Source organism: Amblyomma mixtum, chromosome 5 (genome assembly GCF_055824585.1).
Source record: "Amblyomma mixtum isolate Tamu chromosome 5, ASM5582458v1, whole genome shotgun sequence".
Lineage (NCBI taxonomy): Eukaryota > Metazoa > Arthropoda > Arachnida > Ixodida > Ixodidae > Amblyomma > Amblyomma mixtum.
Window position 1 is genome coordinate 152,649,829 of NC_143016.1, and position 21,501 is coordinate 152,671,329.

The following is a 21,501-nucleotide window of genomic DNA, read 5'->3' on the forward strand; positions in this document are numbered from 1 at the left end:
TACTCGTGTATTGTCTTCGTAGATTACGTTTTCGTCCCAAATGCCTCCAACAATAAATTTCCGGGATGCCGGTGAGGTACTATAGTCTTAACATTAGCGTGCGCGCCGAGCGCTTTCGAGCCCAACCTCACAATGCTGTTAATTTCGTTGCCATGATTCAGACCAACGATCACTACATGGCTCAAGTAGACGCACTCTATCGCTTCTCGCCATGCACCAATATTTATGGTAATGTGTTCTACCTTTCCTGGAATGACGAAGGTAATTGGTGAATTTTTGTGCCTGTCCCTGATTTTCCTCCCTTTAAAGGGTCCCTGAAACGGTGTCCATGTAGGCAAAGAGAAGTCGAAGTATTGATAGACATTGAACGATCCATCATCCTACCGCAAAAATTTTTGATCTACCTTGTGCGGAACCAGAGGTAATGGATATTAAAAATGACCACCAGCCTTTTCCCTCTCAACTCGTACACCGGAGCGAACCATAAAAAAATAAAGATTACAGGCCGGGACCATGCTCCGCCCACAAATACGTCATCGACGAGATCGGTTTGTTTACTTCCGGTTGACGCGCTCTTTCGCTCGATCGCTCGCTCGCTCGCTTTCCCGCTGTCTAGCTGCTATGTTCACCTGTGTCTCGCAACCGTCGCTGCGGCTTCTCTCGTACTATAGACCCCGAGCAGAAGGAACGACTTTTGCGGATGAGTGCCGAAATGGGATTTCAGCCTTAAGGCGGGGACACATGTGCGAAAAGTGTGTGCGATTCGCTGCGGCGCGCCGTTGTGAACGACGTCGTAACAACCGATCGCAGCTCGTCGCCTGCGTCCAACCTGCTGGATGTCTACGACAAGCCGCGCGCGGAAAACGCAACGACGGGAAGCGGGAGCCAATACGAGTGCGGAGAGCGGCAGCGTCATGATGCCGTACAGCGCGCTGCTCAGGGCGCTCGGGGCCGAGCCACGCCGGACCGGCCTGCCAGCCTTGATGCCGGCCACCGGCGACTGAAAAACGCGCTAGTATTGTTTGTTCTCGTCCATAGCAAGCCCTTGGATAGATGCATGTCAAAAATGCATAATTTCTGACGATCGTTGGCCAATACCGAGTTGCTGGTAAAAGTGATGACTGCGATACAAGCAAATTTCATCCAACAGCCGATTTGGTGCTGCTGCTACTTGGTGCAGTTCGCCTACCGTCTGCTAGCTCCGTTGCTGAAGGCATTGTGGAAATCGAACATATCTTTTATTATGGGACGAGTTCGCAGTAAAGCGATGTGAATAGTAGGCATTTTATTATAGCGCAGGCAACTTCCGAAGCGCCGTCAGCTGCGGTTTCAATGCGAAACCAGATAGGCCTAGCGACGACTAGGGCAGCCTGGGACCAGCGTGCAGTTCGTCGCGCGGCGTTGCCGCAGGCGGTGTCGTTGCCGAAAGATCCACTTTTGCACAGACATATTTTCGTTGCTCGAATCTAGGAAGCATCCTCGCTGGTATCATGGCTGTTTTGCATTTTCTTGTGCGAACGTGATGTACGTCGAGCATGCCGGCCGGCCGGCCAGCCTGGATCCCGTCTGCCGGCGACATAAAAACGAGCTAAAGTGTGTTCTTGACGTAAATAATAAACCCTGGGATAAGAAATGTGAAAAATGTGTCATTTTTGAGGATCGCTGACCGATACTGAGCTGCTGGTAAAGGTAACGACTGTGATACGAGCAAATTTCTTGCCACAACCGTCTCGCAGCTGCCGCTGGCCCGACGTGGGGTCCGGCTCGCCTGGCGCCCGCTCGCTTCGCTGCAGAAGGAGTCGCGGAAAGTGACCATACTATTATTTTATTGTGAGATGATGCTGTTGACTGCAAAGCGATGTGTAGAGTAAGCCTTGTATTATAGCTCAGGCGACTTCCGAAGCGCCGGCCGCTGCAGCTTCGATGCCAAAGAGGCAATAGGCCTAGCGACGACCACGGCAGCCAGGCAGCAGCAGAGCTCGTCGCCCTGAGCGCCCGCGAGCGGTGCCGTTGCCGAAAGCTCGCAACATACGCAGGCGTGCTTTGTCGCTGCTCGAGAAGTATTTCTGATAACAAGGCGATCTTGCCTTGTGATATTTGTACACCATCCCAAGCAGCGCTCAGGCATTGCTGCACGGCGGCGAAGTGCGACACCGGTTGTGAGCGGAGCTTGGGTAGGGCGGCGCAGCGATGTTCACCGCTCCGTGTCTCCCTGCTTGTAGTGGGGCGGCAGTTCGCAAGCGACGATCGGTGCAGCGCGTCGGCCAAGCTTTTAAGGACACGCCGTTCAGAAATCGAGCGCTGAATCCTGACGACGACGACGGCTCGCTCACTTCCATCTTTCGGCAGACAGTGCCGAAGGGCAACACCTTGCCGAACCCTGGCTTTGCAACCAACGACACAGCACGGCCGGTCCATTTCGATTGCGCATGCGACGGAGGTCGCGACAGAAATCAGTAGTGCGGTGACTCCAAATCGCACCTCGATTCGGAATTCGGTTCGACGGCGGCGCCGGCGGAGTGACACAAGCGGCACGAGCAGACGAAAACATTGTAAACCGGAAGTGCAGTACTAATTTCTGACACCGAACACACAGTAACTGCGTAAACATGCATATAAACGACAACTCTGCTTGCTGAAATGCGAAATGTTTCCGAAAAGAGTAAGAGTGTGAAGTATCTAGAGCTTCTAGTTTGTTAAATGCGTGATTTCACGTTGGCACCGCGAACCAATCATAGCGCAGCACTTGTGACGTAAAGAGTACAAACTGACGTAATGAGTACGGATTCGGGCGGAAGTTCACCGCCGCTGGTCGCCGCGAGGCTCGGGAGAGGTAGTTTTTGAAAATGTATTATAAATTATCTACTCGCCTTTGATGTATTGTACGCGGCATGAACGTTCAGTGGCCTACGCTCTACATAATGCAACTATTTGTTTGCCAACCTCAGACACCCCTTTCAGGGACCCTTTAAGTTTCCCAAGCAGAGTTTGAGATTCATCCCTGAATCACTTTAAAGGATGAAATGCTTAAACATCTCATTCTCGGCAAAATTAAGGTTAAAATACCCAGAGCCCGTAGACCCAAGCTTATCTGATGGGTTCCATACTTTTCTGTCAGAATAGTAGGCAGCAGAAAACAAATTAATGGCGACGAACTGTACTGATGCGGAGGAAATGCTTTACAATTCTTCTTTCACTCGCCAATCTATTGCAGTGCTGATTATATTCCAATCGTGAGTCCGCTGTCTTTCACTACATAGTCAACTCCAAATATAATGCCATTCCATCTGTAGCTACGCAACTACGCAAAATGTGTCACCTTGTTAGATGTCGGCGAATCCTCATACCACTCTACCTGAGCAGTGGAGCAGCGGTTAAAGGATGCGCCACTGCACCGGCAGATGGCTGTTTCAAACACCGTCCCCGGCGGGGCTTGTGGGGCACAGGTAGCTCTTCCCGAGCGATGCGAGAAGGAATAACGCGCTCACGGCTCATTCTGGCATACATAGTTCTTCGGGAGGCTGGGTAACATGCACGCAGAGCGGCAGCCAGCTGAGTAATTTTCTGCTTAGTAATTTTCGTATTTGCCGAGTCATTCTTCGTCCGGCGTCTTAATACTCTCCGTCGCAAGTGGAGGGGAGGAGGGTAGAGGAGTGGTGAGAGGATTACGGTTGACAGGTGGCGCGTAAAGAGAGGCAAATTCCCCCAAACGCCGCGTAGCAGGAGGAGGCTTCACACCAAAGCCGACACTCGCGAACTGTTTTCGCTTTCATGGCCCTGCTAATGCTGCCGTATTAAAATATTTTCACCGCTCTCAAAGTTCCGAGTGAGATTCAAAAGACGCAAAGAAGGCAGCTTCGCTTTCCGATGCCTTCGCCGCACTCTATATTCACGGAGGTTCTCGCGCTAAGTGTTTTAACTAGCAACCTCTTGAGCTGCACGTGGGAAACTGTCGTAATCGTGATCTACCATCGTTATTTCGGCGTTTTTGAGTGCTCACTGCATGGCCGCCAACGTCGCCTTGCAACTGGTCAGATTGACTCATAGAGGTTCGAGTATGCCGTCAGAGGCGTGTAGTTTCGGGTATTTCATCTAAGAAGTCCTGAAATTTTTAACAACAGTTTTTTTTTAGTCAGAAGCATGCCTTTATCGGCATAGAATTTCCAGCAGTGTAGCACATTAGAATACAGCTAAAACCTGCTAACTAGTAGGCTGGTTGATGAATGTTGACAAGTTAACTTTTTAACCTCTGGAGTACGGAGTAGTCGGCAAGTTGGTTATGAATTTGCCATACTGAAAAACAGCGCCAAAGACGACGAACTAGAAGAGGCGACAAGATGCGCTGTGTTTGTCTCGCCTCTTTTCGTCCGTCGTCTTTCGAGCTGCTTTTCAATGTGGTAACTTTTGAACTATTACTGTTAGTCACCTTTTTTATTGAGAGCCGTGTAGCCCTACCGCATGTAATATCTATATCAGCTTCTAGAATTTAGAAAATGCAGATGCTCCAGGAAATGTTGGCTACTTCAACGAATTAGTTGTATAGGAGGGGTTGCTATGCTGCAAATTTTTTGAAAGCGCGTATGTATTCTGTTGCGATGTAGCCAAAATTTCATGGGTTGCAGCGCCGAGGTTAACTGGGCTTTTGAAATTCCAAAAACTGATATCGATACTACTTACGACCGGCTCTTGTTACTCAAAACGCTATTTTAAAATTGCAGGACATCCATCTTCGGCGAAACGCGCTGTAAAGGTGCTAACGCAGGTGAGGAATTAATTAACTCGAAGCTAAGGATGAACAAAACTGGACGAGCGCCAGGGTGCACCAAACAGCGAATGCAACAAGAGGGCATAATTTATTACAGGACTGTAGCCAACTCACCCTGCAAAGACGTACATGCAAGCGTTGTACAAGACTTCAGCGCGCGATAGGACAGCCTTAGCCGGGTTTCCTGCGATTAAGGAGACGTGAGCAGACGTAACCTTTTCTTGCTTGCTTTTCCTGACAAATGTGGGCTGGTAAGATTCTGTGCTGCACTGCATAACTTCTTTACAATCGATTTAGAGCTGGTATGGCAGGTGCTGTTTCCTGTGCACACGCACGCGCGTTTTTTTTATAGATTTTTGTGCTAGAAAGTTGTCACAGCTGCTTGTATGCAAAGGCCTTTGAAGTCCTTCGCATAAGCGGAACTAAGTTACTGCGGAACTAAGTTACAAGTGGTTTTGAACTGATTGCGTGAAAGGAATTGTTACGTTATATGAGCCTTTCAAGAAATAGAGGCCAGAATAACAAGCATGAAGCTCTATACAATCACTTGTTGTTAACTTACACGGCACGAAGTTAAACGCCTTTTAACTTGGACCATACGGTGTAGGTAAACGAGAGCAATGACAAGAAAATATTGAAAATGTGAGCATATATACGGTGCCCTCTTGTGCGATAATGCAGAATTTTAAAAGAAGTGGGTACGAGCATAAGAAGGCTACGCCGATTTCGGACCTTCTTTGTTGAGGCCGATTTCTCGGTTCAGAAGGAGCTGCAAGAGATCAGCCGGCTGTCCCTGCAAGGAAGAGGAGAAAAATGTGAGATGAAGTGTTATTTCTGCTAATTTATACGCTGAATAAAGAAAAATGCAGATGTCCAGTTTGGTGCTGTTCAGGCGTTTGTCGGCACGTCCTAATTTCCCATTAGTTCATTTCTTTTTTCTTCAATGTAGCAACATCCAAAACCCAGCCGACTACTGTTAACACATCCTACTGCACGTCCTGATGTTCCGGTTGTGTACATTTGGCTAACAAAATATTAAAGGCGGATTTTCTTCCCTAGAGGATATAAAGGACTAGTTCTCGCTTCAGGACATTTCAGTTTTTTATGTAATGAGCTCTCTTTATAGACTTTTGTGATGGAAAACTCGTTACATCAAGCTCTCCGACTTCCCAATACTATGCTTGATGAGTAGTTGCCAGCATCGCTTGATCACCTCGAGATTCTTAGAGTTCTCCTCTTTAGATAGATTTCTCTTCTTCTGAAGAGTGCAGGTAGGTCGTGAATGGCGGTGGGTGGGAGCGCAGCCTCTATCTAGGTAAACAAGTAGATAGTGCTTTTCTGGAGGAAAGCTGCTTTGCCAAATGAGTCCTTGAATACGATTCCATCGCCACTTTCTTGTCGCACTACTGTGCTGATTTGTGCAGGCCTTACAAAGGACGTATGAGGGTGGTTTGGTGGTGGATCGCGCTGGTGAAGATTGATGGGTGGATGCCGGATGACGTTCTGGTGGGCGGGGCTGCAGTGGAAGCTGGATAAAGCAGCCTTCCAACCTAGCAGCCTTTGAAAATCGAGATGAATATCGAGTATACTTGCTTCTCCACCCCACGTATCCGGAATGCCACTCGCGTAAGGCGGGAGACGACATTCAGCATCGACTGATAGTCTGTCCAGTTTCTAAACCTACAAGAATCCGACTCCTGGCGATCGGATCTTTCGCTGGGCTGTTCTGCATCTTATTATGTTTGAACGAGGGCACCACATTATTGGCCGCTCCAAGACTTCATTCAATCAGCCAACCACTTTTCATTGAACTAACCAACCCCATTGTTTGATTCACGTAACCATTTGAAATTTATTCCCTCCAGCGGTACAGCCCGCTCATAAAATGTACACACATTCTGTCTCTCTCACAGAGCTCTCGTTTTCTTGCTTCCGTTGCAACTACTTTCCTTGTGTTTAGTTCGACACTCACAGTGCATAACAAGTTCTTGGAGTGCGCTGGTTAATAAAATATCTGTCGTTTACAGGAATAAAGTAAATTGCTAATCTTGAAAGTATAATTGCGATTTATCTTCATGTAAACGAATGCTTTCGAATAGACAAGGTCCGTGGTGTATCGACAATTTTATGGCAATAAAAAATACAAAACTGATACTGGAATGGGAGTAATAGAAATTTGAGTTTTAAGGTCATTACTGAGTGAGGCTGAATTCTTATGAAAGGCGCATTTGTGAGTCCACAAATTTTTACTTCCATATTTGTGCCCCTAAAGCACGATTAAAACTTATGACAGCATGCAGCGCGGTACAAACATTAAGCTACTTACGGAATCAGATTTGCGGCGGTTCTCGACGATTGGTGTCACTACTGTCCGGATAAGCTGAATCAAACCATCAGTAAAAAGTGATGCCGTAGACACTAGCCACCTGAATAAAACATTAAGTTCCGGCAGGCAGTCTAGACGCAAAGTGAAGAAAAAAGAAGAGAATTTTTGTTTAAATTCCTGCGCTGAGTGTAGTTTAAATGGAATAGCATTCATGGCATTCTGGACGTTTTATTCTGACGCCGGAGGCCTAGTTACGAGTAAAAACCTGGGAAACGAAGCGAGAAGGAAGAGGGCATCGACGGACATGATAAATTCATGCTATGCTACAGCAGTGAAATTTGACTTTCGAGGTACTACTGCCTATGTCACTCGCTAAAAGCCGGGCTGCCACCTCCTATGTGAGTGCCATTGTAAGCAGGTGCTCAAAGCGGTTTGGTCCTAGCCCTTAGGTCCGCCGGAAAAATAGTACCGAGCTCATTACCATAAGTATCAACAGCCAAACTTCGTTTATTGAAGCACAAAGGCCTCTACCATAATGACCTTATTTATTAAAACTTACGTATTTCCAGTCTCATTAAAGAAAGCTATGATTATACCTACTTCTAAGAAAAGAGATAGGACTTCCGTTTCCAACTATCGTCCCATATCGTCCTTTAGCTAGATAGATTAGAAATATTTTAACCGTGGTTGAGTAAGTACTTGTCAACGTTCAGCATTTTATCACCTCACCATTCAGATTCCTATCAGAATTTTCTGGTAATCTTCCTCTACTGTCTTTTGTTAGTAAAATTAAAACCGCTACGATAAGGGAAGTTTTGCTGGTTCGGTATTTTTTTAGTTAACTGAGGCATTTGACTCAAAAAACAAATTTATTTTATGAACTAACCTTAAATGAATTAACACTGCAGGTCTGGAATTACCTTATTAATAGCCACTTATCTGAACGACAAGAAGCAGCTTGTATCTCTAACGTGCTTTCGGGTTTTTTTTTTATCATGCATAAATGCACTCCTCGAGGTGTGTATACTAGGACCACTTTTATTCCTGGCTTAAGTTAAAGACTTGCCCGACTGCATCGCTTATTCACACGCCCTTTTTTACCCGGCGTTATCGCGATACAAACCATTGACTCAAGACTGAATTCTTTAAACTAGAAATTTATCATTGAGAGTAACAACAGCCTTCTCCTGTGCCGTCGTAACTGTGAACAAATAATTCGTTGTCAATACTGTCAATAGATAATTCGAAAACAACATAAATTGCCTTCACAAAAATCACAAGACTCTGCTACACAATCCTGGAATTAACATGTCTTCTGATCTATACAAGCCGTTAACCAATGAACATTTGTTTAGGTTGTATTCGATTTTCATTTGAACTCACAAAATATATAGCGTACCTAAAACGAAAATGTTCAAATGGCATTCACATGCTACTAAAAGCTGTACATTATTTTTTCAGAAGAAACATTTTTCCCTGAATTTTGCTTTCATACATAGCCCCATTACATATTGAATTGATGGGGTAACACCTATGAAACTCGTTTAGCTTTCTTACAACGCGCAGAAAATCAAGCCAGCTGCACCATAAGTCTCAGCTCAGACCGCAGCAGTGCATTTCTAATTTATGATGATCGCATACTGCCAGATCGCTTTTTGGTGAAATACAAACGTTCAATCATCCTTTTTAAAGCCGTTAAGAATCCTGTGCTATTCAGTTCGTTTGACACTTCCACCTCACAAATAAGACTTTAACAAGATTCTCCGCTAATAACAATTATTTGCTCCCAACAGCAGGTACTAGTTTAGTTGCGGCAAAAAATATGCGTTTTTTTCTGCATTATTTCGGTGGAATCAGCTTCCTACTTACATAAGCGTTCGTCATGTTTGGGTATTTTAAAACATGAACTAAAATATTTTTTTATGGCCTTGCCATGATGAACTTTTGATACTGTGTAACGCATATTGTTGTGGTCTTTCTTTCCTTTATGGCTGTTCGTTTTGATTTTTCCGCCTTTCACTGCGGAATGCTGAGGCTGATGTGACCTACCCGAAGATGATACTTTTGAAAAGAGCCGCAATCAGCAAAATCCAAGAAGGAAGCATAGAGGAGGTTGCTACCGACCTAGGCGCTGCCGACCTAGGCACGAGGGTGGCGCTGCTGAACGCTCTTGAGGTTAGGCTACGTGCAACGTGAATGCACTCGAAAGTAGAAGGGTAGACAGAAGCCACCATTGCTCCGTTGGTTCAGCGCAGTACACGAAATGCGGATCTTGTGGGTTCGGATCCCACTGGAGGTATGTAGCAGTTTTTCCTTCTACTTTCAAATGAAGTATTTCTCAGGTAAGAAGTCATGATACTAATAATTTTTGGCTGATCAACAGCACAAATTAAAACAGGAACAAATATCTCCATAAGCTTTCACAGGTTTTCCTGACTGTTGGCTTCTGTGAAATGCATAAGTACGGATTGAACCTTTCGGTTTCAGCAGAAAAAAAATCGATAAAAGTACGCCGAACTCTATTTTAAAAAGTCGGTCTCAACCTAAAAAGGCCAGTATTGTTTAACATACACTTCATAACAAACTGGCTATTGATAGGAGTCACACTCAGACAAAGGAGACATTAACGGATTTCGGAAGACAGGGCCACGGGGAGGTGGAGGTATGGATTAAGTAGCGCATTTGTGTGTTTCCAGGCATTGCTCCGCTACTTTACACGCGTTAGCAGACCACGAGGCCCCAGCGGCCAAATTGATGGATCCCTGTGCACAGTGTCACAAAACAGCACATACCCGGACGCCGTTAGCTCAGTGCTTCTTGTAGATATTTTTTAGAGCTCATTGTGCAGGCCCCACCCCGGCGCATTCCGAATGGTTTTTTTTTTTAAAACAGACGCTGCAAGCTGCAGGAATGGCGGTTAGCCTAGTGTGAAAAGTCACGGCTCTGGAAGGTCACTCTTCCTTCCCCCAAGGCACAGCCTACACGAGGCCCCTCGTTCTTGGAGAGAGAGGTGAAATGTGAACGCTGACCAGTACATTGCGTGACGAGGACCAGGCGTCTGAGAGACGGGAACCAAGGTGGGAGGGAAGGGGGGGGGGGGGGGCGCGCACGGAGAGTGCAGTACGCGCAGTCCAAGGCTGCGTGCTGGCTCCTGTTCGGTTGTCGCTGTCCTATCGTGTGAGTGCGTTGTAACTGTGGTGAAGCGAATTCGTGGAATGCACATGGTGCTTACGAGTAAAGAACATCTTGGGCGCCGGCGCCCTATTGGTAAGGGATCTTTTGGCGCCGGAAGTGCTCGGTTCTTGGTTATGTGATGGATGATAGTGCGGTCAAGGCCACGCTCGACGCTGGCGCTGCTCCGGAATACAAGGAACCGCTACTCTTTACGCTTCTTAGGTCTGTCACGCGGACAGGGCGACGTGAAGAGCGAGCTCCGGCTTGACGTTCTGATGATAGCGACCACTTTGCCAATTCGTAAAGAAGTTGTGAGTTCATTGTGCTGTATATTACTGTATACTCTCCGACGACGTTGTCTAGGCCGTTCCTGCAGTGTGTCATCGTAGCACCCAATCATCAGAGGCCTCCTTTGGAACATCGAGGACAACATTGTCGATGAACATTGATCAAAATAAAACTCCCGGTCCTCGCAAAACACCGCCTGCTAGCGAAGCCCTGTTAATTGCCATCACCCGCTTAGAGTAGTTGCTTAGTGAAGACGGCTTCTCCACTGCATTAAACCACATTGGCGTTAAGCCATGCATAAGCGGAAAAAAAGTACGTTCTGGCTACCTCGATGGTTATACCGGCACTTTCGTCGGTGGCATCAGTGGGCAGACTAAGGCCCGCCCTCTCGTTCCACCAAGTGCGCAAGACCAACGTTAAACTGAGAACCTAACTTTTAGAAACCAACCTACGTGTTTTTGTCTTTTGGTTCTATCAGTCATCTTCCGTTCATGCTTTTTAAAAGGCTACGGCATTTCTTTCTACAGGCATTGCTCTAACTACTAGAATGTTTGACGTAAGTACTGTTAAATTGAAGGATAGGGCTGACAAAAGGTAAACAGAGATTCTACGTCACTTTTTACAACACAGGAGCACCGCACTATATCACCAGAGAAACAAAATTCAGTAATTCATGCATAGCATATATTAGTGAAATAAAAAACGATAAATGTGTTTCGAAATCAATGACGAAAAAAGTCAGCCGAATTTCCAAAGAGTAAAAGCTGTTAAGTCAAACCCCTATCATAGCAAGCTTCTTGCATCCTCACTCTTGACTGCTTAATTAATGAGCCGAAGAATGTTGAACCGACACCTGCTGCAAATCTTCCTTAGACTTTGATGCCTTTTGCGCACACTTCTACAGGCATGACATGGCTTTCACAGCAGGAAAGCCCCGAATAAAGCTGATAGTATACAAGTGACACAAAAGACAGTATTCTGGCACTCACTGGATATCAGAGTGATTCCCTGTAGACAGAGAGACTGCAGCAGTCGAGGGCTCGCTGCTGTAAGCCTGTCGTAGATACTGCCATGTGCCGCCTTCTGGACGGCCAGGTCAATGCCGAAACCAGCCTTAAGCGTGACGTCCAGGGTGTACCTCCGAAGAAGAAACATGACGTCTGTCGATCTTCCCTCTTCGGAGTCTTTCGCAACAATATCTGCCAGTGTTTCGCTACCAGTCTCAAACACGGGAAATATCTGCGAAATGACAAAGAGTAGGTTGCAGCTGACACGTCAGGTATCTATCGTCATGAGTAACAAATTTAAAGGACAGAGTAGTGAAAGGTTCAGTGGATTACATCCACGGCTTTACTATCTCTTCTACATCATCTGTGTTTCATGTGGAGAAAAATACAATTTTTATTTATTTATGAGCACTAATCTTGAGTTGAGGGCCACTGTATTACGGAAAAAAAATCAGGCATTGATAAGACAGCATCAAAAAAGCGTTACCAGTGGAACAATTCGATTGTTGAAACTGTGGTTCTAATAATCACAGAAGACACGCTTTTAGCGTGTCAGGTGCAAAATGGGTTCTCCTACATAGAAGAGAAACAACACACACTGCGATTTTGTTAATTTTTTGAAGTGTATCTCTCAAATACACAGCTGAAGTTTACTCCAAAAATATGGTTATTAAATGTCATGCAGGCCATTGGCTTCATCTTTCCTGGCGCATGCTTCAATTGTCTTCGCAGATAGCGTAGTTAGCGATCGGTCTTTGTGATGCGCCACCAGCGCTCTTCATCACTAGCGGCGGCCTGACGCTCTCTTAGGAAAGAGACGGAAGGAGAGGAAAAAGAAGAGAGACGCGGCGCGTGACGCAAGCGAAGCGAAGAGACGAGCTTGGGCAACGGACCAGGCGAGGTCACGGCTGAACGGCTGCTTGAACACGGGTGACCAGGCCTGGGGAAGCCATCCTCGCCCAGTTCCGCGCCACCAGGAGCCTGCGGTCTCCTGTCTCCTGCCTGCCTCTCGCTGCCTCGGAGAGCGGACGCCGTGCCGGGCACAGGCAGGTTCTACCTGCCCGGAGTTCCTGCCGGCCTTGCTGTCGGATCGCGCCTGCCGTCCCGTGGCTAGGACCCCCTGCTGAGAAAGGGTGCCTTTCTGGACGTGCCCGGGTGTCCAGACCTGGGCGGCCGTCTCCTCTCTGGTGCGTCGTTAGCGCCACTGGTTCTGGTGCTCCGCGCCCGACTTCCGGCCGCAGGGAGAACAGCCCCGCGGAGGTACTTGGCCCCGGCGCCTTTCTGGCGACGGGCAGCGCAATCTCACACCGGAGCCACTCCTCGACCCTCGGTCGCACAGCTCCATACCCATTAGTGATTGCTCTCCCGTATTAAGTAAAACCATTTTTGTTACATCTACGGACGTGCTCGGTCTGGGACGATTTTTCTGGATCCTCCGGGGCCCCACCTCGGAGGACGCTCGAAACTGCTGGGGGCATTTTCCCTTAACAGTCTTAGAGGAGACCTTATTCCCTTGATGCACCAGCACAGGTCACGACGAAGAATGGCTCTTAAGTACTTAAGAAATAAAAAAACGTGAATTTACAAATGTTTTCACTAACTTTATAGCCAAAGAAAAGCCCAGAATTTCTTGTAGAACAAATAAAGATTAAATTTGCAATTATTTTCCTTCCCCTCTCTATACACCAGTGTTAGTATTCCTGTACGCTGTCATTTGAATATCATGTGATGACTTGTATCTGCTTCTGGAGAATAAATTAAACTGTCGTCGGTGAAAGGTTTTTTTTTACAGTTTTTTAGAGAACACCGGAACTCGTTTTAATTTTTGGTTTTGTGTTTTTCGCTATACATAATATGAAGACAGGCGTGGGAAACACTGCACGAGGCAGTTGCGAATACCGACCACCCCGAGTTACTTATGGCAGCACTGGCGACCATGCAAATGTATTTGCGTGCCCAAGCTAATCTGAAAGACAAATGATTTCCAGGGCATAATGAACAGTTTTTTCAGTGCAGCCAGGAACGAAAGAAGTGGAATGAAGTGAACATAAAGTACCACACAAACCAAGTCATTCACACAGAAACACGCACTGTCCTCGAACAAACAATATTATTTCCAGGAAATGGTTTCGCACAGGTGTTTTATTGATGACACGTGAGCGTTTTGTGCGTCCAGTTTGCTCTGATGATGCGGCAATGTGTTTTTCAATAGCGTGGATGGAGCGTTCCATGAGTTTAGTTTTTAGAGTTTGGTAGGTTATTTGCTTGTGCGACTAGCAAGTTTGTGTAGGTTAGCAAAATTTTTTAAGGATTCTTTCACATACGCCTCTATTTGTAAAAACTCAAAACAGCAAAGCCCCTAACACTGTAGTCGGATACAACTTAAGAACGAAGCGGCTTTTCCCCGTCAAAGAACCCCCCCCCCCCCTCCAGCCAATGGCGTCGGCCGATTCTCGTGAGCCTGCTAGTGTAGACAAAAGGAGGTAGTCCTCTCTTTCCAAAGTAGAGGATAGACCCCTCTCTCCATTGTGGCATCGCTCCCTGCATTGTCACCCTAGCAGGGTCATGAGAACCGGCCGACGCCATTGGCTGGAGGGGGTTTCTTTAACGGGGAAAAGCAGCTTCGTTCTTAAGTTGTGTCCGGCTATAACCCACGAAAAACAGTGGAAAAACTTATACTGAATAATAGAAGCATTACGCAAAACGCACGGGTCGTACACGAGCACTCAGATACTCTGCAATCAAGTTCACAATATCTCAAGCACCTGCTTGCCTAAGCTTAAACAGCAATTTTCAATGTAGAGCCGTGCTAAAGGCATTCTCAGCTTTTATGCAGATGCCGTGAATTCGCTCTCGAGCGTAGAAAGGTAAATAAAAACCATAATCCGCGTCTTGGACCTAAGTACAAATCGCTAAACAACTTTGGAATCCGTGACGAGACGAACAGAAGTGATTCGCTTAAATGAAAGGCTGCATATGCTTTGCTACAGTATGCATTGGTGGAAACTGGACAATATTTACTTATGCCTGATAGCCGGATTTAGGAACTGGGGACACAATAGCGCTGTGACAATTTTGAGGCTTTGCAAAGCAGGTCCGCAAGAAGCTTCTGAAAATTTTTGTAAACTAAATGATACCCACTCTGCATATCGTGGCAAAAATTAGCTAGGAATGCCGTCTGGTACACTTCTATTTTTACAAGTGTATTTTTAAAAGTGTATTTTGACAAGTGTATTTTTAAAAGTGTGTAACTACTCGAAGCCCAACGAGCAATCACATACTTCGACTAACCCGCACAGAAACTGGCCAACAGCTCCTATAGCATCGAAACCTTCCCCCAAGCGCCTGATCACCTGCCCCCAAATGGGAAATCATCCCACGTGACATGCAGGGCCAACTGCGCAGCAAACTTTTTCGTTAAAATATGAACCCGGAGCTCTACAGGGGCAGACGCCAGGTCCGAGCTGAATATTACACCAAACATTACAGAGGAAGAGTCGACACCCTCCACGTGGACGCGCCTCAACACACCCTACCAGGATTTTATACCGCTGTCGCCGCCTACGAGGATGGCACCATCAGGGCCGCAGCCCTCCGCGCCAACAGCCCTACGGAAGCTGAGGGCAAGGCCCACGCCATGACGTTCACACACAGTACACAAGATCGCAACATTACAGAAATATGCGCCAACTAATCTGCGTACCATCACTACCAGAAAAGCATTATCCCACCAACCGCCCGACGTATTCTCGCATCCCTTAATCAAAAAATAACCCTCACATGGCTTCCTGGGAATACCTCGACCCCTGGTAATCAGCGCTTTCATACGGTGACTCGAGAACAGGGCCTCCGGAGGTCGGACACCCAAACCGTCGCAAGAAACATCGCGGGTTCTGCTCATATACTACCAAATCATCACTCAATACAAAAAGAGCCGCTTCACACGGCCACCACCTCACCGTTCACTAGATTCAAAATGCAGCGCGGTCTGGCGGCAACTGCACTTCCTTCATCGCAACCCCCCCCCTCCCCCTTCAATCTCCCACTCTGCTCAACATGTGAAGCAACCAAGGACACCCTCAGACACTACCTGTGGGAATGCGCCTACCGCAGGCAGTGCCCCCCATGCCCAACCTATCTACATCCTCATGGGAGGCCTCTCAGGAAGTTGCTCAAACAGCTGACCAACACAGCCAGTAAGCAGAGCTCCCCGTGAAGCCCAGGCCCTTCGACTCTTGGACAAGCAGGAGCCCATCCTTTACGAGCTTTTGTTGCAATAAAGTTGTTCCTCCCCTGCTCCCCTTCAGCCTATGGTCGGAGGGTAGTTTTTATTTCTGGTACGTACGGGCTACCATAATATGAGACCTTGATATGCCGGCTAAAACAAGCCAAGATTGGATATTTCAGACACTTTTCTTCTTCAGAAAAAGTGTTTATTAAGCGCAAGAAATGAGCTTCGGATGGTGTCATAAAACGGAAAAATTATGAAGCAGGCAACAAAGTTGTAATCTTTTAATTTATTATTCCATTTAGACATCTGTAGCTAGGGGAGTAATACTAGCACCTACTTAAACTCCGTAATGCAAACAGGACAATGATAAGCACGGTCTGACGAGTGATACTAGTTTTCAGAATACTATCACCTTCTTTTCCTTCCTGGTTACTACCGGTTATCGAATCAGTGAAGTCGCTCTCTCGGTCGCTGCTCGCTCTCGAGGGTTCCTAATAATGGAACGCGACGCGCACTTTTCCGATTGAAATGGGCCTCTGGGTGTGCTGCTTGCGTTCCCCGGCCCCATCGTCATTTTTGTGCGCAAGCATTATATGTCGGATTAGCATAAAAGCCGGCGTCCGTCGGCATCCACGGCACGAAATTGCTAGTGACGTCGCCATATTCTCTCATGACGTCAGCATGCAGTAGACCACAGGTTAGAGACGACTAGAGCAAAGAAGAAAAAAAAATCCACCGAAGGTGTGGCGACTTCAACCAAGGATCTTCAGATTATGATTCGAGCACGCCACTTATAGGCCACAAAACCGCGTTACTTCTTGGCGGATAAACGCGAACCTAGTGTATGCGCTTCATTACGACCGTATGCTAGTGAGTGGTGTGTCATTAGAAAGGAAGGAATCTTTAATGAACCTCGCAACAGAGCTCCCGATGAGACAGTGCTTTCGCATTGAAAGCACGTAAGCAGTCTTAAGTGCACTCCGTAATTTTTTCAGACGTCGGGAGAGAGCCTGAATCTTTTGTCGTTCAGCACCTAGGGAAATCAGTTTGCAAATTCAAATGAAGTCGTGGCTATTGTCAAAGCATGAGTTTATTAGTTCTTCAAGTCAAGTACCTGGCATGTTTACAAAAATGTGACGCCTTTAGAACCACAGTGGCAAACAATTCATACTTTAGCACCAAGGAGGGTATCTTTGCACAGTAAACATGTCAGACATCTCATGAAAGGTTACAGCAGACGTAAGAAGACACCGAATCGTTGCTTGGCTGAACACATGTCGCAGCAGAGAAAACTGACAACTGGCCCTTTACCAAGAACTTCTTAGGAATACCTTATTCAGCTTGCTGGTAGTAAACGCCGGGCTGATTGTCTGCCTCAGGTCTCTCCAACGCTCCGCCGTTGCCATAAAAGCCATTGAATCAGGTTTTACTGGAGCTGGGAGGACACTGAAAAGTTCCTGCAGAAACAAAAGGGCGCATTCTTTACCTGTGCTTAGAGCGACAATTCTATCTTTCCAGATCATGGAGCAAGAAAAATGGTTTATGGTTTATTACGGTTTAACGTCTCAAAGAGACTCAGGCTATGAGAGACGCCGTAGTGAGGGGCTCCGGAAAAGGGAGAAATACTCCCGAAACAAAGCCAGAAGGAATCAATGTTTTAGCCTAAATACATACGCGGAGGCTGCCTTTCTTTCTAATCGTAATACAGCTCTAATACAAGAACTACTTAATTAAGCAATCGTTAATAGCCGGGACTTGGGGTTTAGCATCCCTAGGCAACGCATGGGCTATGAGTAGGAGTTTAACTTCTGGGTTTAAAAAAACGATAAAATTATGCCTGATTCAGTTTTCGAAGATCTTTTTCGCGGAAAAAAGTCAGCATTTTTGGCTTGCAAGGCACAGCTAGCTGGCTGCTGAATAGGAGTTACACTCAATTAAAGTTGAAAATTACCTACGTAGGGGAGCCGGAGGCATGATGCGATGATGGTATCGTGGGATAAGCAGCTGAGTTGTACCATTTAAGCTATTGTTCCGCTAGCTTCCACGCCCCTGCAGAACGGGAAGCATCATCCACTCACAGTCTTCTAGCTGACAACTGTTTACTCACTATCATCGCCTGCTATCAGCAGTAAGACGCTTAATTAGATTAATCAAATGCATGCAGGTCATTGGCACGAAACGGGGAATGGACATCACGGAAAGTATGTTTTGGCTACCGCGACGAATGAGCGGCAGATCCACAGCTCTCATCAACACACGCACTTCGTGATGTCCCGCACTCGCGCTCAACGCAGCGTGGCATCCCAACTATAACATGTCAACCTAGTTCTTAGAAGCGAACATCCACTTCCGGTTTTGTTTGGCGGCTATCTCAGTTAAGCTGAGTTACTCTTTTAATGAGGTTAGGAATTTTTTTCTACAAACACAGCTGCAAGCACTACCGTTTGCATGTTAATTACTGGTAAATAAATGGTTCACGATGACAAAAATACCGAGAAAGACTATAAATAACTCTTCACAACTCAAACAGCGACACTAAGTCATAGAAAAAACCGAAGGCAGCGGCCTGAAATAAAAACCATAAAAAGTAAGCCCAGTGTTCAAAAAGAAAAATTGAAAAGTACAGACTCTAGTTATGAGGGACACCGAAGTGGATGGGTAGGGATTTATTTAAACCGAAGGCGCACATGGGCACGTAAACAGGACGCTGCTTATACTGTCTACAGTCGTCATCATCACCATTTTCATGATCAGCCTGACTACGCGCACTGCAGGGCGAAGGCCTCTCCCATGTCCTCACCCTGTCCTTCGCCAGGTACGGCCTCCGAACCCCCGCAAACTTCTTAATCTCGTCTGCCCACAAAACGTTTTGCCGCTCCCTGCTACGCTTGCCTTCTCTTGGAATCCTTACCTTCATCTTGCCTTCGCATTACATGCCCTGTCCAAGCCCACTTCTTCCTCCTGATTTCAAGTAGGATATCATTAACGCGCGTCTCTTCTCTCACCCACTCCGCCCGTGTCCGGTCTCTTAACGCTACACCTATGATATTTCTTTCCATAGCTCCCTGCGCTGTCTTTGACTTAAACGGAACCCTCTTTGTTAGCCTCCACGTTTCTACACCATAGGTGAATACAGTACAGCAAATTAAAGCGGTGTTCCCCCTTGGTCTTGTAGATCGGAAAGGTAACTTCACGGCGAAAGATTTCAGCAATTAAATCTCGAAATTGTGAGTTGGATGGAGGATCGCACTGTTTTCCATTGTTTTCTTTTGTGGGGGTTTGTGCGCTGCCAGAAAACTTAAATGTGCGTACCGTTTGTCTCGTGTGCACCTACGGAGGAGGCGCAGGTTACCCAAATGGTAAGCTGAGTACCATCTATTGCATAATTGTGAAAAAAGACGGCATGCTTACGCAACAAAATGGAATTGTGTGCTGCAGAGGATCTCCTTGAAATATTTAATTTTTTGAAGAGTAGTTCACGTTTGTTTAGACATATCAGTAGGTAAACGCATGTTAAAAAAACAAAATTTTAAATCTAGAATAAACGAGACTGTTTTGTGCGCCAAACACACCGAAGACTGGAGCAGAACGCCCCACAGCTTTCCGAACAGTCACCTCCTTTTTATTATGTACATGTCCAGCTTTCTAACGCGAAAATTTTGAAAATCGGAAAATTGTAAGACACAGTTGTGCAAATACTGAAGATAATGGTCCATTATTCTGATATGTAGCAAAGTCTTTCCTTTAAAGTGTTTCCATCTATAGCCTCCAACAGTTAAGACTTTCATAGGAAACCAATGGGAAACGCTTGTGAAGACAGAAAAAACATGAACAAAAAAAACAAGACTTCCGCCGGGTGATCTGCGGTTATATTAATTGCTATACTGAAATCGTACATTATTTTTAAAAAAATTGTCTTCATAAACGGTTTCCCGCTCTCAAAAATGATTTTGTCCTGAATTACCGGACATGATAACAGGAAGAAACACAAAATAGCGGTATTTGCTACCGTCCCGGCATCGCGCGCTATAAATTAAAAAATACACACCGGGAAAATTATGAATTTTCTATATTAAAACAGTTGCGTTTTGTCTCAGCCCCTGGGGCAAAATGAGAGTGTGCACTGGGCAAAATGTGACGACCTTTCAATATTAATTCTCTTCTCAATCACGCAGTGAATTCACGCCATGTTTTGCTCCATGGGCACCTACTCAATATTTGTGAGCCTAATCAGTTCAACAGCCAGATTTTGCGGGCAGCTTATCTACGAGCATATTTTGAATTTTTCACCTTTTTCGCAACCTTTTTCTGCTTTAATTTCATTGTTGCTGTTTCGGTTATTCATCATAAATAAACCTCATAAATGCCTAATTTTCTGTTGTAAATACTGAAGAACCTCTTCATAACCTTCCTTGCCCTGTCGCGTTGATTCTGCCACGAATGAATTCTACAGTTACTACCCTAATGACACTAAAAATACATTTCAATTCCTAAAAGATTCAACCTCGATAGAAAACGATGACATAAGCACAAAGATGCTCAAACTGACCAAAATATGAGAGTAATAGCTTGCTATCGCTCATATTTGCGGACGGCCTGGCGACCGGATCAGTGCCCCTTGGATGCGGAGCTGGGAATACCGTTACAATCTTGAAAAATGTTGCCGTTACTGCCCAAATAACTACCGCTCATTTCCATAACAAGGCCATGGTTTAAAATCAAGGAGCATAAAGTTCATTCGGACGTTGCCAGAATTTTAGACTCCGAAAGCCACGCGTGGCTTTCAGATAGTTCATTTTTATCACACACAGTTTGCCCTGTTTGCTCGAAGCCTGAAGAGCAGCTCAAGCTGATCGACAGTGCTCGCAAGACTGCAAAGACCACTGGGGCCCTGGACTGAGGGCTCCACCTACACTGGGAGAACCCTTGTAACAATAAAGTTTTTCATTCATTCACTCATTCATTCATTCATTTATTCATCATTTACGCTCCAGCTTCGACCTCAATATTTCCCTCCGTGCCCTTCCTGTCAATTTACAAAAACTCTTTGATCAAGCCTGTAATATCCGCATTTTACTCAACCCTTGTGCACGAAGACAGATCCTTATGTATTCAACTGGGTCCTTTCTTTCCTCCCTGATCAGCAACAATTCGTTTCAGTCAACCCCGATTTATCGGCGCTTATTCCAGTGCTTGCTGGCGTCCCTCAGGGTACAGTACTGGGACCTCTTCTTTTTCTAACCTATATAAATGACTTGCCGATGAACGTCACTTGAAACGTTCGCCTTATTGCTGGATATTTCTTGCTCTACCGCCAAATAAGCACCTCCTCTGATGCTACTGCACTCCCAAATGACCTTCTCGCAGTACAGAGGCGGTACCAAGAAATGAGAACAGCGCGGCGCTTACGCGCTCCACTGTTCGCATTTATTTCCATCGCGCTTGTGCCTGGCTGGCGAGAAGAAGACGCTAGAGTCGTCCATGATACAACCCAAGGTGACTCTAGCGTCTTTTTCTTATAATCAAGGTAAAAGGCCAATGAAAATAAAAGCGCGCAGCAGAGTGGAACGCGACGCGCTTTTCGCATTTATTTATATTGCGGTGGTACAAGAAGGGTGGGAAATACTTTCATTTCTTTATTTATTTATACTGCAATCCCAGTGTCAAAATTATAGAAGGGCGGGGAAGAAAACTAGGCAGTTTAACAAAA

The 21,501-nt window shown here is 46.0% G+C and overlaps 1 protein-coding gene across 1 annotated transcript in view; it reads right to left on the minus strand.

Moving 5' to 3' along the window:
* LOC149344173 (cytochrome P450 3A9-like) overlaps positions 1–21,501 on the minus strand; it is a 119,150-nt gene that overhangs the window by 19,116 nt on the left and 78,533 nt on the right. The window contains exons 5-9 of the mRNA XM_089546194.1: positions 17,123–17,248; positions 11,543–11,792; positions 7,092–7,222; positions 5,498–5,558; positions 4,880–4,949 (exon numbers count right to left, since the gene is read on the minus strand). Coding sequence (XP_089402320.1) covers positions 4,880–4,949; positions 5,498–5,558; positions 7,092–7,222; positions 11,543–11,792; positions 17,123–17,248 — 638 coding nt within the window. The remainder of the gene's footprint in view (positions 1–4,879; positions 4,950–5,497; positions 5,559–7,091; positions 7,223–11,542; positions 11,793–17,122; positions 17,249–21,501) is intronic.